The sequence below is a fragment of the Eretmochelys imbricata genome, chromosome 2, assembly GCF_965152235.1.
Source record: "Eretmochelys imbricata isolate rEreImb1 chromosome 2, rEreImb1.hap1, whole genome shotgun sequence".
NCBI classification, from domain to species: Eukaryota; Metazoa; Chordata; order Testudines; family Cheloniidae; genus Eretmochelys; species Eretmochelys imbricata.
Genome location: NC_135573.1, coordinates 222,335,241 through 222,350,730, shown reverse-complemented (window position 1 = coordinate 222,350,730; position 15,490 = coordinate 222,335,241). Strand labels below are relative to the sequence as shown.

The 15,490-nt window shown below is 40.5% G+C and overlaps 1 protein-coding gene across 1 annotated transcript in view; it reads left to right on the top strand.

Annotated features, from left to right (window-relative positions):
- LOC144260695 (putative acyl-CoA dehydrogenase 6) overlaps positions 1–15,490 on the top strand; it is a 132,089-nt gene that overhangs the window by 96,745 nt on the left and 19,854 nt on the right. Inside the window, exon 4 of the mRNA XM_077809402.1 lies at positions 10,087–10,193. Within this exon, the coding sequence (XP_077665528.1) occupies positions 10,087–10,193 (107 nt within the window). The remainder of the gene's footprint in view (positions 1–10,086; positions 10,194–15,490) is intronic.

Here is a 15,490-nt window from a genome sequence, read left to right as displayed (position 1 = left end):
ATCCCTGAGGCCCCTGGGGGAAGGGCAGAGGACTCCATGCACTGCCCTCGCCTTTTGGCACTGCCCCCTTCAGCTCCCATTGTCCAGGAATGCGGAACCGCAGCCAATGGGAGCTTCAGGGGTGGTACCCACAGGCGAGGGTAGTGCGTGGCAAAGCCGCCTGCTCCACCCCACCCCCAGGAGCCACTGCCGGATGTGTCTGCCACTTCCGGGAGTGGTGCAGGACCAGGGCAGGCAGGGATCCTACCTTAGCCCTGCTGTGCGCCACTGCCACCCCAGAGCTGCTTGAGGTAAGCGGCACTGGGCTGGAGTCTGCACCCCAAACCGCTCCTGCACCCCAACCACCTGGCCTGAGCACCCTAACCCCCTGCTTTGAGCCCCCGCACACCCCTCCTGTACCCGAACCCCCTGCCCTGAGCCCCCTCCTGCACCCCAACCCCCTGCCCTGAGCTCCCTCCTTCACCCCAACCCCTTGCCCTAAGCTCCTTCCTGCACACCGTACCCCCCACACACCTTGCACTCCCTCCCACACCCCAACCTCCTGCCCCAGCCCTACATTCATGATCCTGCATACAATTTCCCCATGCAGATGTGGCCCTCAGGCCAAAAAAGTTTGCTGAGGGCCTCACAATATGAGGGGCCTCTAAAAAAAGAAAAAAACGGACTCCATTTCAAATTTTATCAAAACCAATTGATCAATAAAGGAGATATGGGAAAAAGAATATTCTCTCTAAATATAGACATTTTTGTTCAAATATGACACAAATATACACATCTGACTACACAAATACCCTAACCTTATCTTTCACTAATTGTTCATTATTGACATGCCGGAAGGCCAGGGCTGAGAAAAAAACAATAATTGCACTTGTATAATTAGTATTTCTACGTATAAGTCTGCTATCAGACTCCTAAGGCAGCCTTTTGTTGGCCAGCTGCTACTGGTAAAATTCTGACCATACCTTCATAATTTATTTAAATAAATAAATAATCTCGCTGCCGATAAAATTGGGAAAAATGTGAGGTAGTGTCGTGAAGCAGTCCTGCCAAACTCATAGGGGACTCATCCTAGGGGTGACATCATATATAGTGACAGGTCTCAGAGTAGCAGCCATGTTAATCTGTATCTGCAAAAAAGAAAAGGAGTACTTGTGGCACCTTAGAGACTAACCAATTTATTTGAGCATAAGCTTTCATGAGCTACAGCTCACTTCATCTGATGCAAGCTTATGCTCAAATAGATTTGTTAGTCTCTAAGGTGCCACAAGTCCTCCTTATCATATATAGCAGCCCCCTTGGCTGGTAATAGCCGGAAGGCCGCCATCTTTTGTTTATGGTCCAGCACGCTCAGTTGTATAGTGCCTTCGCTCCTGATTTAATTTGTTTTCTTAAGTGTTAGTATGTTCTTTCTTCTTTTGATCTGTCCATACGTACAATTGTGTATTTTAGTGCGCACGCCGCTTTCTGCTTCATGCGCTATCCATGCTTCACATGATTGAGTTTGCAGATGATCGTCTTATGGACTTGGGTTGAGTGGATCTTGAGGAGGATACATTTGTGTTGGCTTCCCTCTGTCAGTTTCGGGAACCTTAGTAAATATCAGAGAGTGCTGACGAAAGGATAAGTAGAGGGGTTTGAGAGAAGTGAAGGAAAATATACATATATATCAAAATATTCTGAGTACTTGATGAGCAAGTTATTTCAAATTATGTGCATATATGATTTATAGGCAATTAAAGCCTATAATATTCATTATATTTGCTTGAATGTAGGCTAATTTTTCTCACTTTCTCAATACCTGTCTAGAGATTACCAGTCTTTTTTCTGGTAAATTCTTTCTTTCTCTTTCGTGCATAGAGCTTGTTGTCACTCTGTGTGTCCGAGGTTTTTACTCGAGAATAATTAGCGGTCATGGGGGAGACAGAGGATAGAGAAGCGAACGCAGAGAGATGTCTGCCTAGAAAATGCTGCTAGAAAAGCTATCTGCTCTAAGCATTCTATGCATCGAAAGTGACAAACTCCGTAGCTTATCATTTGAGGACATCATCAATGACTTTGCTCTCCAAAAATCACAAAAGAAAATGTTTTAAATTTCAGTGTTAAATTTAATGTCATCAGCAAACCAATATACTGCAGGTAGTACTGCTTCCATTAAGTAAGATGGTCTGTGTAACTAACTGCTTTTGTGTTGCTATAGATATAAAGTTTTCATATCTACTAATTAAGAAATCATAGATGAAAATATGTTAATTTGAAACTATTTTATAATGCAAACAGGCATATTACAAGATGTTTTCAGAGTAGCAGCCGTGTTAGTCTGTATCCATAAAAAGAAAAGGAGTACTTGTGGCACCTTAGCGACTAACCAATTTATTAGAGCATAAGCTTTCGTGAGCTACAGCTCACTTCATCGGATGCATGAGCTGTAGCTCACGAAAGCTTGTGCTCTAATAAATTGGTTAGTCTCTAAGGTGCCACAAGTCCTCCTTTTCTTATTACAAGATGTGTTTTAGTTAGATTATTATTCTATTTTTACAACTTTGCCTTTGTCTATATGCAAATAAAGAACTTTCATGTTTATATATTCAATGTCCTTTCTGTGAAAATAATCAACTAATTTTTTTTTATGGTATGGGGCCTCCTACACTTGACATAGCTTAGGGCCTCAGAATGTCATAATCCGGTGCTGTCAACACGACAGCGGTTGTAACACATCATTTTCCCAAAGTTTTCACCTGTCTCTAAGAGCCCCTGCTTATCCTGTAGTTCCATAGCAGTCCTGTCCCTTAACAGCAGCCCATCTAACCAGATTTAGGTTACAAGCCAGTAAAACACTTCAGCATTGGGACTGCTTACATGCTTAAAGTTATCCCTGTGCAAAAGTGCTTTGCTTGATTGGGGCCATAATAAGGCAAAGTATCTGCAACAAGTACCTCTGAAAACTGAAGGCTTAGATAATGGCATTCATTCTGGAATAATGAACTATTAATAGCATGATTAATAATAAAGATGAGAACTGATAATAAAGTCAAACATAGGTAACAATAATAAAAAATATTATTCTTTATAATAGGTCATTTAAACTATTGTTGATAAGGAGACTTAATTGCACAGTCAACTGATGCCTATGTTGAGTTTTGCAGAGAAGGACATTCTATCTTTCATTTCCTGAAGCCCCGTAGTCTGAAAATGTGGATATACTTCCATGATTTATACTGATCCTCCTTAAAAACTTGGAGGTCTTACTTATGGGAAGTCTTTCCAAAGAGAATTTCCTTTGCCTTACACAAATACACCAGAAACCTGAAGACAGATAGTAGCTATAGTTTATCATTTGATCACTCCTAGCACAGCTGTACTTCATTTATTATACTGCAAAGGATAAAACTGTAGTCTTCTATAAGACTGTAGAGGATAGCCCATACCTTAAGAGGCTTTTGTTATTTTAAATTCTTCCCTGTGGTTTAAAAGAAATCACTAGATAGCTGAGGGCAGAATTTTGTTCCATTGTAGTATTTTATAATGTTTTTCCAACACACAGTAGTAACAGCACCTAGGAGGGTAATCAAGACAACTGACCACACACATAAACACATTCCAGTGGGAGAGCACACTACATTCATTGCTTTGATGTTGGGGAGAGGTGCTTCAGAAGACTTAGAATAGATGAAGTTGCAATATACCGGGGTATGAAGCCTTCAGTGCTTAGGAAACTCCAGCTAGTACAGAGCTGCAACTCATCTCCTCAGCAACACAGACTATTGTGAGCATATCAAACCTGTTCTCTGCTGTATACGCTGGTTTTCCATAAATTTTAAATCTATGGTCCTTAACTTCAAGGTGCTTGTGACAGAGTCTGCTCACCACAGTAGCGCCTCTGGCTGGCCATCACAGGGATTAGCTGTGCCAGCTGGTGCCCCCTCTTCAGGTAGCGCCTTTCCCGTCATTGTCTCCGCTTGCAGACCCACTTCAGTTCAAGTACCACAGTGTCCTCTTCATCACTCGGTCCTCCGGCCGTGTCATCATCCGTGTTTTCCCCTTTCCAAGGGTGAAGTATCTCAGATCAATCATTCAGCCACTGCCCCAGTGGTGACTCGGGGAGACCCCGGCCCGCCCACTACTCTGGATCCTGACTGAGGAACCCTGTAGATAGCAGCCCCCTGCTGTGTTCCTTTAACTTCATTCAATGCTGCTTCTGTTCCCTGGGCCGCTTCCCCAGGGTCCCAGCACCTTCGTCACCCTCTTCTCAGGATTTTCAGTCAGCAAGTCCCAGCATCCAGCCAGGCACTCCCTCTTGCTCCCTGGTTCCTGCCAGCAACTGCTCTGTTCAAGGTGCTATCCTTCCTGCAGCCCACTAAGAACACAATCCTGACTCTTTGAGCTCCCCACAGCTACTGTCTCTGGCCCTGCTGCTCCTTTTATGTGAACCTACTGGGTCCTGATTGGCTGTTCCTCGCAGCTTCCCTCTAATTAGCTGCTTCCTGCGTAGCCTCTCTAGGCTGCTTGGAGGACTCATTTCCACTGCTCCTTTCTGGGATAGGGTGTGGCAGGCCCATGAGGCCTCTATTAACCCCTTCTTCTCCAGTGTGGGGTGAACACCCCATCACAGTGCTCCATTGTCTGGGCCCAGGATATCTAAAAGATTGCATAATGCACGGGAAGAAAACCATGGTCAACATCTTTGCTCTTCTGTCACATTGGAACTCTCAGCTGTGCAGGAGACAGAACTTTTTGGGGGGTTAGCCCAAAACTGGAATGAACTCCCCTAGGAATTAAGGACCATCACAAACCTCACCAACTTCTGCTCTAAATGAACTTGCATTTCTCTGATCTTGCCTTGTCTAATATAAACATGTAACAACATGTATATTTATTAAAACAAAACAAAAATCCTACCAATACGTGACACTCCATTGCACACACTTCTCTCGCTGGGGAGAGGATGACAGAACAAACACGTAATAGATGTTAGTCATGTTGTGTTAGCCATATGTGGGGAGGGGAAGGAATTTCCCCTCACACCTATTTGACAGTGACCTTTGCATTGTTGCCTTTGTGGCATGGAGTACGGGTCATTTGCTGGGATTATCTGGGTATATCTCTGTGACATTCCATACCTTGGGGGAGCATCCTGGAACCCCCATATTACTCATTTTTATATAATTGTGATTTTACCTTACAAGGCATGCTTTATATGTATCGGGGAAAGGTTATTATCTGCTGAAAGTCATTTCTCTATCCATATATGTATATCATTAATGTATATGAAATTATGAGTATTGTGTTGTATGGTGGTCACTAAAACATGCTGTAAATTGGGGAATCAGCCAGATATTAGCTCCCCAGAAGCAACATCAAGGAAAGTAACCAACACTTGGGCAGGATTTCAAACAATCCATCAACAGCCATTGTCCAGCAAGGGAGCTACAATTGCTAACTATCCTATTGCTACACAGTTCATCCTGTTTACCCTTATTAAATACTGGCACATTAACGTCAAGGCAGATCTTGCAGTTTACATTGAGGATCTGTCCTTCAGTCAGAGAAGCTGGACTGGTGGGAGAACCTTTTAGTCTGATCTGAGTACTAGCTGCCACTTTCACTATGTGGGTGCATATAGAAGCTGCATTTCATTCACCCCATTCCTGCTGATATCAAATCATGTCAGCAGCTCCAATTATAGGAACACCAAGAAACAGACTGTGGAGTCTTTGCTCTTTCTCCTCATACACTGGGCCAAGTTCTGTTTGTTTTATTCACGCAGAAAGAGTGCCCTGAAGACCCGAATATACCCAATCTTGACAGGGATGATCAAACTGCAGCTGGTCGTTCATTCACCGAACAAAACACAAAAGTGAATATATGTCATAGCGCAGCTGGTATCACTGCTGTTATTAAAAGTTGCCCAACATTTCCTATTATAAAACCTGGTTTTCAGTTGTTCATAACTTTAGCAAACTTTAATTATTTGGGGCTGATATTTTCTATGAGTGTCTACCTTAGGCTAGATTTTTTTGAAAGTTTCAGCCAAAACAGTTCAGCTGTTTCTGGGATCAAGATTAGGGAAAATACAGTGTTTTGCCATTTAAAATAATCCTGACAACCTTTTCTCTGAGAAACTCTCATGTACCAATGTTTTGGAAAAGGGAGTTGAAATTTGGCGAGGATGTGACTTGTGCTGTTCCTGTGGAATTGGCCAAGTTATAAGCCTCTGTAAAAACTCAGTCCACACACTTTTAGTAGAGACTTAGAATTTAGCAGCTAAAATCTCCAAAGATTCCATCCTCACTGAGCATGCTCTAGCCCCTCACAACTCCTCACGCTGACCGAACTGTGCATGCACCATTCCCACCGAGCAACTGAGCATGTTCCATGCCACCTTAATTTTAGCATTTCAGTGCTTGACTTTGCAACCTTAATGTTCTTTTAACACATTTTTATGTGTAATGTATATAAAAATAAAGCTCCTTGTAGACGCTGGAACATTTTTTCCCTCTGGTCCATTGTATAAGAAAATAGGTCCCAACTGTGGCACATTAATGATTAATGTTAAAATAGTTACATAGAAACTATCCATTCTTTTTTGCCCCATACTTGGTATTCATGACATTCCACCAACATTGCTGTTAATACTGAAGAAATGATTAAATATTATACTGTAGATGATGTTAAATAGGGTAAAATAAAAAAAAGTCACAGCAGGATCCAAATCCCATTACATTTCCTTGATCCACTTCTTAGTTCTGTTTATGTGCGCTCATTTAAAAAGCTGAAAGCCCCCTTAATTCATCTGAAATAGCAATGAATTTGCTTTCTGACAGATGTGATTCTTGATGCATTGACTGAAAATATGTCAACTGTACATCACTATTCTGGTTTAATAGAGCTGATGATCATCCTCTTAAAGTGGGGGAGAAAAGCTGACAGTTTTCATTCTTGTTTCTCCTACTCAAAGGGAAAAAAGCTGTGCTGAAGTGAATTGATTAATTAGTAAGGAAGGAACGTTTCTAATTAGGACTGACATTTTCTGACGTACTGTTAGCTGCAAATTGTAGTTTTGAGTATGAGCAGCTGCACCTGGTTCTTTACACTACACTCGGTGTTTGATTAAACCACATCAAGCTTTCTTGTTTCTGAGCTCACACATTCAAATGGATGATCATCTAACCCACTTCAAGCTAGATATGAAGTCTTCTGGGATAAGGTACCACTCCTTACACAGGTGGTGCATCAATCCTTGTGAGATTAAATGTAACCGCTGATCATAAATGAACACCAGTAAATTCAAAAGGACCAAATCCTGACACGAACAACACAGCTACTTTTAGTGACTCATTATCTAAGGAAATATAAAGCTGAAAAATAGACTTTGATGAGAAAATCTTAGACACATCTGCATTATTCCACAACACGTAACAATGAAAATGATTTAAATGATTTTGCTCATTCACTGTCAAGTAGTATATATATCAATTCCAAATAGTCTCCTACTAGTCAATATCAGAAAGGCAAAGGTCTGGTCATTTGTAACTGGTATGGCACACCTAATACAATGAGTCCTAATCCTGTGTGGGGCCGCTATGTACTAATATAATAAACATAAATAATATCACTACATTTTAACTACTTCTTAGCTAGGTCAGTTCAGACTGGAATTAATTTGTTTATTGTAAGTTAATAGAGAACATTTTCTTGGACAAAGCCTATTCAGCCAGAGAATCAAAGGTTGGATGATTTCCACTCGGGCTCCATTCTCAAATTCTCAGAGTAAAACACAATTTAATGTGACTTTAGTATGGGCATGTCTACACATGAAATTTATTTTGGATTAACTTGATTTTGGGGGGGATAAATTGCCTTGTGTCCACACAAGTTTTTTCTCAATTACCTGGGGTCTCAATACTCATTACAAACTCCACTTGCGAAGTAAATTTCAATAATAAGGTTGGCATGAACATATCCCCAGTCTGAATTAACAATTCCTCCTCTGTCAGTCCTCACACTGCTTTCCCACACTGCTTTGCTGCACACCTAGGTCAACCTGTTTGTTTACTGTGTGCCCTCTACCACCCTAGGGTCATCTTGACCAGATATCACCTTCCCGTTTAAATGCTGGTGCTCGACAAGGCGATTCAGCTTCCAGAGTCCAATACTGATTATATAGACATTCACCCGAATGCTTCTGCATGGTCCTATGCAGAGGTCCTAGACTTCCCTGCCATCTCAGGAGAGGAGTAGGTCCAATCTCATCTGAACAGCAGTCCCCAGAACACCAATATATGAGAGGATATAAGACCAAATGAAGGAGAGGGACCAGTCCTGGGGCACAGGCCAGTGCTGCAACAAAGAAAAGTCACCCCAGCAGGGTAATATAAATGTCAAGGACAATAACAGGACCCATGGAAGAGCTCGCAAGACCTGTGTCTACTACTGCAAGATCTGCCTTGAAGTTATTGTGCCAGTATTTAAAAAGGGTAAACTGGATGACCTGTGTAGCAATAGGACAGTTAGTCTGACACTGATTCTGGACAAAATCACAGAAAGGCCAATATAGGATATGAGGATATGATGATAGCATAATTAATGGTAATCAATATGGTTTTATGGAAAATAGTTCTTGTCAAACAAACTGGATATCATATTTTGATGAGATGACGAGTTTGGTTGGTAAAGGTAGCTTCTGTAAGGGATTTGACTTAGCCCACATGACATTTGTTGAAAAAAAATAGCTCTGTGCAAAATCCATGTAGCCAATATTACGTTGATTAAACAAATGGTAGTTGTTAGATCACAAAAAACAACTGTAAATGTGGAATTATCATTCAGTGGGGGTGTTTCTAGTGGGGTCTCGCAGGGATCTGTTCTTGGCCTGATTCTATTCAACTTCTTTGGGTGATTTGGAAGAAAATATAAATTAATTGTTGGTAAAATTTGCAAACAACACAAAAATGGGTAGAGCAGTAAGTAATAATGGGGACAGATCAGTTATAGCTTGTTAAGGTGGGCTTGTTTGAACAACAGACATTTTTTACATAGCCAACACGGTGGGAGTTTTGCCTGAGTGACTGATTTTTTTTCTCCTGACCCATGCTTTCATGATGGAAAACAAGTTTACTTTTTCATAAAACTCATTTCCTTAAAACACAGTTTAACTTCTTGCAAGACAGAAGAATTTTTCTTTGAATGTCACAGTATAGCAAAGTTGTTGAATTGCAGTTTCACAGATGCTGTATATTGTCAGAAGAGAGACGAAGTCAAGTATTAAATATATTTTTTTTAAGTTTACAGAAAAAAATGCTGTCAGTGGTTTTCCTTGTTTCCTTTTTTACCTGTGCATCAGTGCAGGCTGGTGGGAGATGTGATGGGAAGAAGCAAATAATGGATTTCCCTGCATGATTTAAAAACCAGTTTAAGATGCACCCTAACACCTGTAGTACTAATGTTCATGGCAGTTGAAAATCCCCTGCCATGCAGCGGTCTAGCACAAGATCCTTCACACCACTTAAGCCCTGTTCAGAGGATTTGCAAAAGAGTCTGCAGTATGAGTGGTGGTATGGAAGACACACTGAGAAAATGGTAGGGTTGCCAACTCTGAAGCTGTTCCGGGAGATTTTTTCGCCAACATGATGTAATGTCATTTTCTTAAAATATCCTATTAAAATCTCCTAGATTGCTTTCATTGGTCACCGGGAGATGGATGCTGATTCCAGGAGACTCCAGGCCAATCGTGGAGGGTTGGCAACTCTAGGAAATGGTCTTGATGCCAGCCCGATGTAGATTGGCACAGAAGGCTGGGGAGAGGTCATTGGATCCACATTTACACAGATTTGGACACCCCCAACACAATGGGTACAAAGTAGTTGTGGCTGCTATTCCAGCCAGAGGTTGGAATGTGAGCTTGGCAGATCTCTATCCCATCCTTGGGCTTGGAGGGTAGATTTTGCTCTGTGCACACCACCCACATAGAGATACATTATGTAAGTGTTACGTGGGTGGAGTGCGTTTCACCAAGAAATACTAGATTTTATACGCATAACTCCCTTTCAAAAGCCTTTAACAGTCTGTGTTTCCATTCTTTCATTGCAGATTTGGTTCTGATGAGCTAAAACGACAGTTCCTTGTACCAACTATAGCTGGAGAAGTAGTGGCTTGTTTAGGAGTCAGTGAACCTGGAGCAGGGTCAGATGTTGCAAGTAAGCAAACTGATTATGCCTAGGATTGCTAAAGCTAACATACTGGAGCAGAACTTAGATGACATGGTGATGAAAATGTCAGTACCCTGTTTATCTGGATTCCCCCATCATTGCTACTACCATGGTGGCTTTGGTGGGAAATTTCTAGGAAAAATGACTAGTATGGGCAAGACTGGAAAAGGAGAACAGACCAACAAGACCATGGAAGTCTCTGAGCCAAATTCAGCAGTGATGTAAATATTAGTGTAAATTATACTGTCTCATAAATTGGTCAGAGAGGGATTTAAGTGGCTTTACGTGGTAAAGTTGTGTAATTTGCACTGATTTGTCATTCAACAGATGTGTGAATCTAGTGTGATTTAGTTCCTCATGAGAGAATAAAAGAGAGCACAACTAACAAGAGATTATAAAGTAAGGTGGGGAGGTGTCATTCTTTAGGTCACTGCTGAATCTGGCCCACTGTTAAAAAGAAAAGTATTCTACGCTTGAAGAGGCTGAATGAGTTAACTCTCCATATTGCAGAATATAGCCCTAGACCAGCACGGCTTACTGATATAGACATAGCACTTGCAACACCTGCTAATGGAGATCTGAACTTATTTACAGTGGTGACAACTGGAAGATATTGGGCAGTCATCTGGAAACTGCTTTAATGTATCATAATGCCGATTTTCTTCCATTTCCTGTATGATTTCACAAACAGTGACTCCTTCACTGCAGATTCTGCTGTGAATTGTACTTTTCAACTGACTCCACTATTTAAATAAGTTAGGGCAGATAGTAATCTTATGAAATACAGGAAAAGGTTAATATGCTTGAAATTATTTTCAAACGGAAGTATAATTTTATAAAGTCAGGGAAGACATTTTACAGATGCCTTTCATACTGACCCTAGAGTTTTGCTGTCTTTGTTTACTGGTTGCCCTTTTGTCTTTATTTACTTATTGCACCTGTTCAGTTTCACTTGTCTAGCCTTGTCTGTGCTAGGGAGCGAACACTGTCAGCACCTACCCTTCTTGCAACACATCTCTTGTCCCAACATACAAGAGTGCTTGGAACTGTGCGGCGAGATTGCCAGCACAATTGCCATTGAATTTGTGCAAAGCTAATCTGACCACCACTGTATTCTGCCCTGCACTGTTTCAATGCTAATATGTACTGAAAGCCCTGGCATTTCATCTTTACTGTTGCAATACGACCTTCCAGCACAATCCCACAACACTCCTGCAACTCCTTCAGTGACCACTCTGTGTAGTGTAAAATGCCTCCTGTAGTGTTGATTATTTTCTTGTTTAGAGCTAATGTAGTTTGTCATGTTGTGCATAAAAGTTGTCTGTAGTCAATGTCTGTAGTCATACGCCTTTTCTTGTTTCAATACCTAAAGACTGTGTTATAAATTAAGGATGTATTTACATATGAAAGTTAATCTGGAAAAAGGTGGTGTGTGAATTTAAAGTGGAGTAACTATTCCTGATTAACTCCATAGGTGGACACTCTTATTCCAGAACAAAATGGATTGAGAATAAGGCACTATTATTCTGGAATAAGAGCACCAACACATGAAGTTAATCAGGAATAGTTAATTAGGAATAGCTATTCTGGAATAACTCTCTATGTAGAGAAGCCATTACATTGTTCAGTGCATAAAGCAGCCTATCTCTTGAACAATTAAATGGAACGGGCTTTGCAGAAAAACAATTTGATATATCACATCTCCACATATGGATTGCTACTCCCACAACACCCTTTTTCAGTGAAGGGGAACCCACCATGGATTGGTACTGCAGTGATTGGAAGTGGCACTGTTTGTGGATACAGTGAACAGATTTACACAGGCCATTAAGGTTAGTTTAAACACACAGCTCTCTTACAAACTACAGTGGTTCATTTGAACTAGTAAGAGTTATAATGGTACAAATTTATCCTGCAGACAGGGCTAATGAGATTATAGCTCATGGTGGCTGAAGTTTCTTGGTCAATAAAACCATGTAAAATGTTTAGTTTCTAGAATATTTGCTCTGTCAAAAACACAGATTACATTTTGATTTCTGATTTCTAAAGACAAATATATCTCCAGGATCATTATTCAGTGTTACATGTGGTGGTTTAGTCTAAATAACGGTAATGGAAATGATATGCTTTAATCCCTCTGTACCATGCACCGTCATTTTCTTTCCAGTAAATTGGCTCTGTTTGTAGGAAAGTTCACTGTTATCATTAGTTTTATTTCCAGTAACAGAAAGTAAATTAACATAAAGTAACTAGCAGAGGAAACACAGCATTGACCAATTATTTTAACAAATGCCTTTCTGGTTAAATTAAATCAATATCAGAACTTTCTAAATATGGTTTTGATTTAGGGATGGAGTGGTGCAGATAATTGTGACTTAAATTCTCTGCTTAGGTACAAGTTATTTATCATCTAACTTGATTGGCATAATACACTTGGAATAACACTTTGGAAAATCAAAGGTAATCTGTTTTTATTCTTAAGAGGTCTCTCTGTTTAACTGAAGAGGGAGGAGGAACACTCAATGCAGCTGAGAAAGGAAATGTGGGGTGCAAAGGAGGCTTTCAGTCACCTCTGTGCTCACCCAGTCAGGGGCAGGGGGGAGGGGTCTGGTCCCCGGTATAAGGCTACTCCTCTACTTGCCAGCTGCCAGTGGTTCCAAGTGGCAAGCAAGGATCATTGAGTCAACAGTGTGCCCTTATTGCCAAGAAGGCCAATGGCATTTTGGGATGTATAAGTAGGGGCATTGCCAGCAGATCGAGGGACGTGATCGTTCCCCTCTGTTCAACACTGGTGAGGCCTCATCTGGAGTACTGTGTCCAGTTTTGGGCCCCACACTACAAGAAGGATGTGGAGAAATTGGAAAGAGTCCAGCGGAGGGCAACAAAAATGATTAGGGGACTGGAACACATGAGTTATGAGGAGAGGCTGAGGGAACTGGGATGTTTAGCCTACGGAAGAGAAGAGTGAGGGGGGATTTGATAGCTGCTTTCAGCTACCTGAAAGGGGGTTCCAAAGAGGATGGCTCTAGACTGTTCTCAGTGGTAGCAGATGACAGAACAAGGAGTAATGATCTCAAGTTGCAGTGGGGGAGATTTAGGTTGGATATTAGGAAAAACTTTTTCACTAGGAGGGTGGTGAAACACTGGAATGCGTTACCTAGGGAGGTGGTAGAATCTCCTTCCTTAGAAGTTTTTAAGGTCAGGCTTGACAAAACCCTGGCTGGGATGATTTAATTGGGGATCGGTCCTGCTTTGAGCAGGGGGTTGGACTAGATGACCTCCTGAGGTCCCTTCCAACCCTGATATTCTATGATTCTGTGATCAATCAGGCATAAGGGAGCCTTGGCCATGTTACTACAGTGGCTCTGTTTCACACAAGGTTCCTTTTAGGCAATGGAAATACTCCAACCAGGGGGACTGACTTTAGGGCACCCGAGATCAGTGGCTTTCAACCTTTCCAGACTACTGTACCCATTTCAGGATTCTGATTTGTCTTGCATACCCTCAAGTATTACCTCACTAAAAAACTACTTGCTTACAAAATCAGACATAAAAGTGTCACAGCACACTATTACTGAAAAATTGCTTACTTTCTCATTTTTACCATGTAATTATTAGGGCTATTGATTAATTGCAGTTAACTCAAAAAAATTAATCGTGATTAAAAAATTTAATCACGATTAATTGCAGTTTTAATTGTACTGTTAAACAATAGAATACCAATTGAAATGTATTAAATAATTTGGATATTTTTCTACATTTTCAAATTTTTTTATTTCAATTACAACACAGAATTCGACGTGTACAGTGCTCACTTTATATTGCTTTTGATTACAAATATTTGCATTGTAAAAATGACAAACAAAAGAAATAGTATTTTTCAATTCACCTCATTCAAGTATTGTAGTGCAATCTCTTTATTGTGAAAGTGCAACTTACAGTGCCCCTTCATGCTTCGACCACCATTCCAGAAGGCATGCTTCCATGGTGATGATGCTTGTTTAAAAAAATGCATTAATTAAATTTCTGACTGAACTCCTCAGAGGAGAATTGTATGTCTCCTGCTCCATGGTTTTACCCACATTCTGCCATATATTTTGTGTTATGGTATTATAGGATGATGACCCAGCATATGTTGTTTGATTCAAGAACATGTTCACTGCAGATTTGACAAAACACAAAGAAGGTTCCAATGTCAGATTTCTAAAGATAGCTACAGCACTCAACCCAAGGTTTAAGAATCTGAAGTGCCTTCCAAAATCTGAGAAGGACGAGGTGTGGAGCATACTTTCAGAAGTCTTAAAAGAGCAACACTCTGATGCAGAAACTGTAGAACATGACCACCAAAAAAGAAAAGCAACCTTCTGTTGGTGGCATCTGACTCAGATGATGAAAATGAACATGCGTCGGTCCGCACTGCTTTGGATCGTTGTTGAGCAGAATCCGTCATCAGCTTGGACAGACATCCTCTGGATGTCTATCCTCCCTTAAGCATGAGGGGATATATGAATGTTTAGCACATCTGGCACATACATATCTTGCGACGCCGGCGACAACAATGCCATGCAAACACCTTTTCTCACTTTTGGGTGACATTGTAAACAAGAAGCGGGCAGCATTATCTCCTGCAAATGTAAACAAACTTGTTTGTCTGAGCGACTGGCTGAACAAGTAGGACTGAGTGGACTTGTAGGCTCTAAAGTTTTACATTGTTTTATTTTTAAATTATGTTATTTTTTTGTACATAATTCTACATTTGTAAGTTCAACTTTCATGATAAAGAAATTGCATTACAGTACATGTATTAGGTGAATTGAAAAATACTATTTCTTGTTTTTTACAGTGCAAATATTTGTAATAAAAAATATAAAGTTATCACTGTATACTTTGTATACTGTGTTGTAATTGAAATCAATATATTTGAAAATGTAGAAAACATCCAAAAATATTTAAATAAATGGTATTCTACTCTTGTTTAGCAGCGCAATTAATTGTGCAATTAATCACAATTAATTTTTTTAATTGCACAGTTGAGTGTGATTACTTTTTTTAATCGCTTGACAGCCCTAATAATTATAAATTAATTGGAATATGAATATTGTACTTACATTTTAGTGTATAGAGCAGTATAAACAAGTCATTGTATGAAATTTTAGTTTGTACTGACTTCACTAGTGCTTTTTCTGTAGCCTGCTGTAAAACTAGGCAAATATCTAGATGAGTTGATATACCCCCTGGAAGACCTTTGCGTACCCCCAGAGGCATGTGTACCCCTGGTTGAGAAC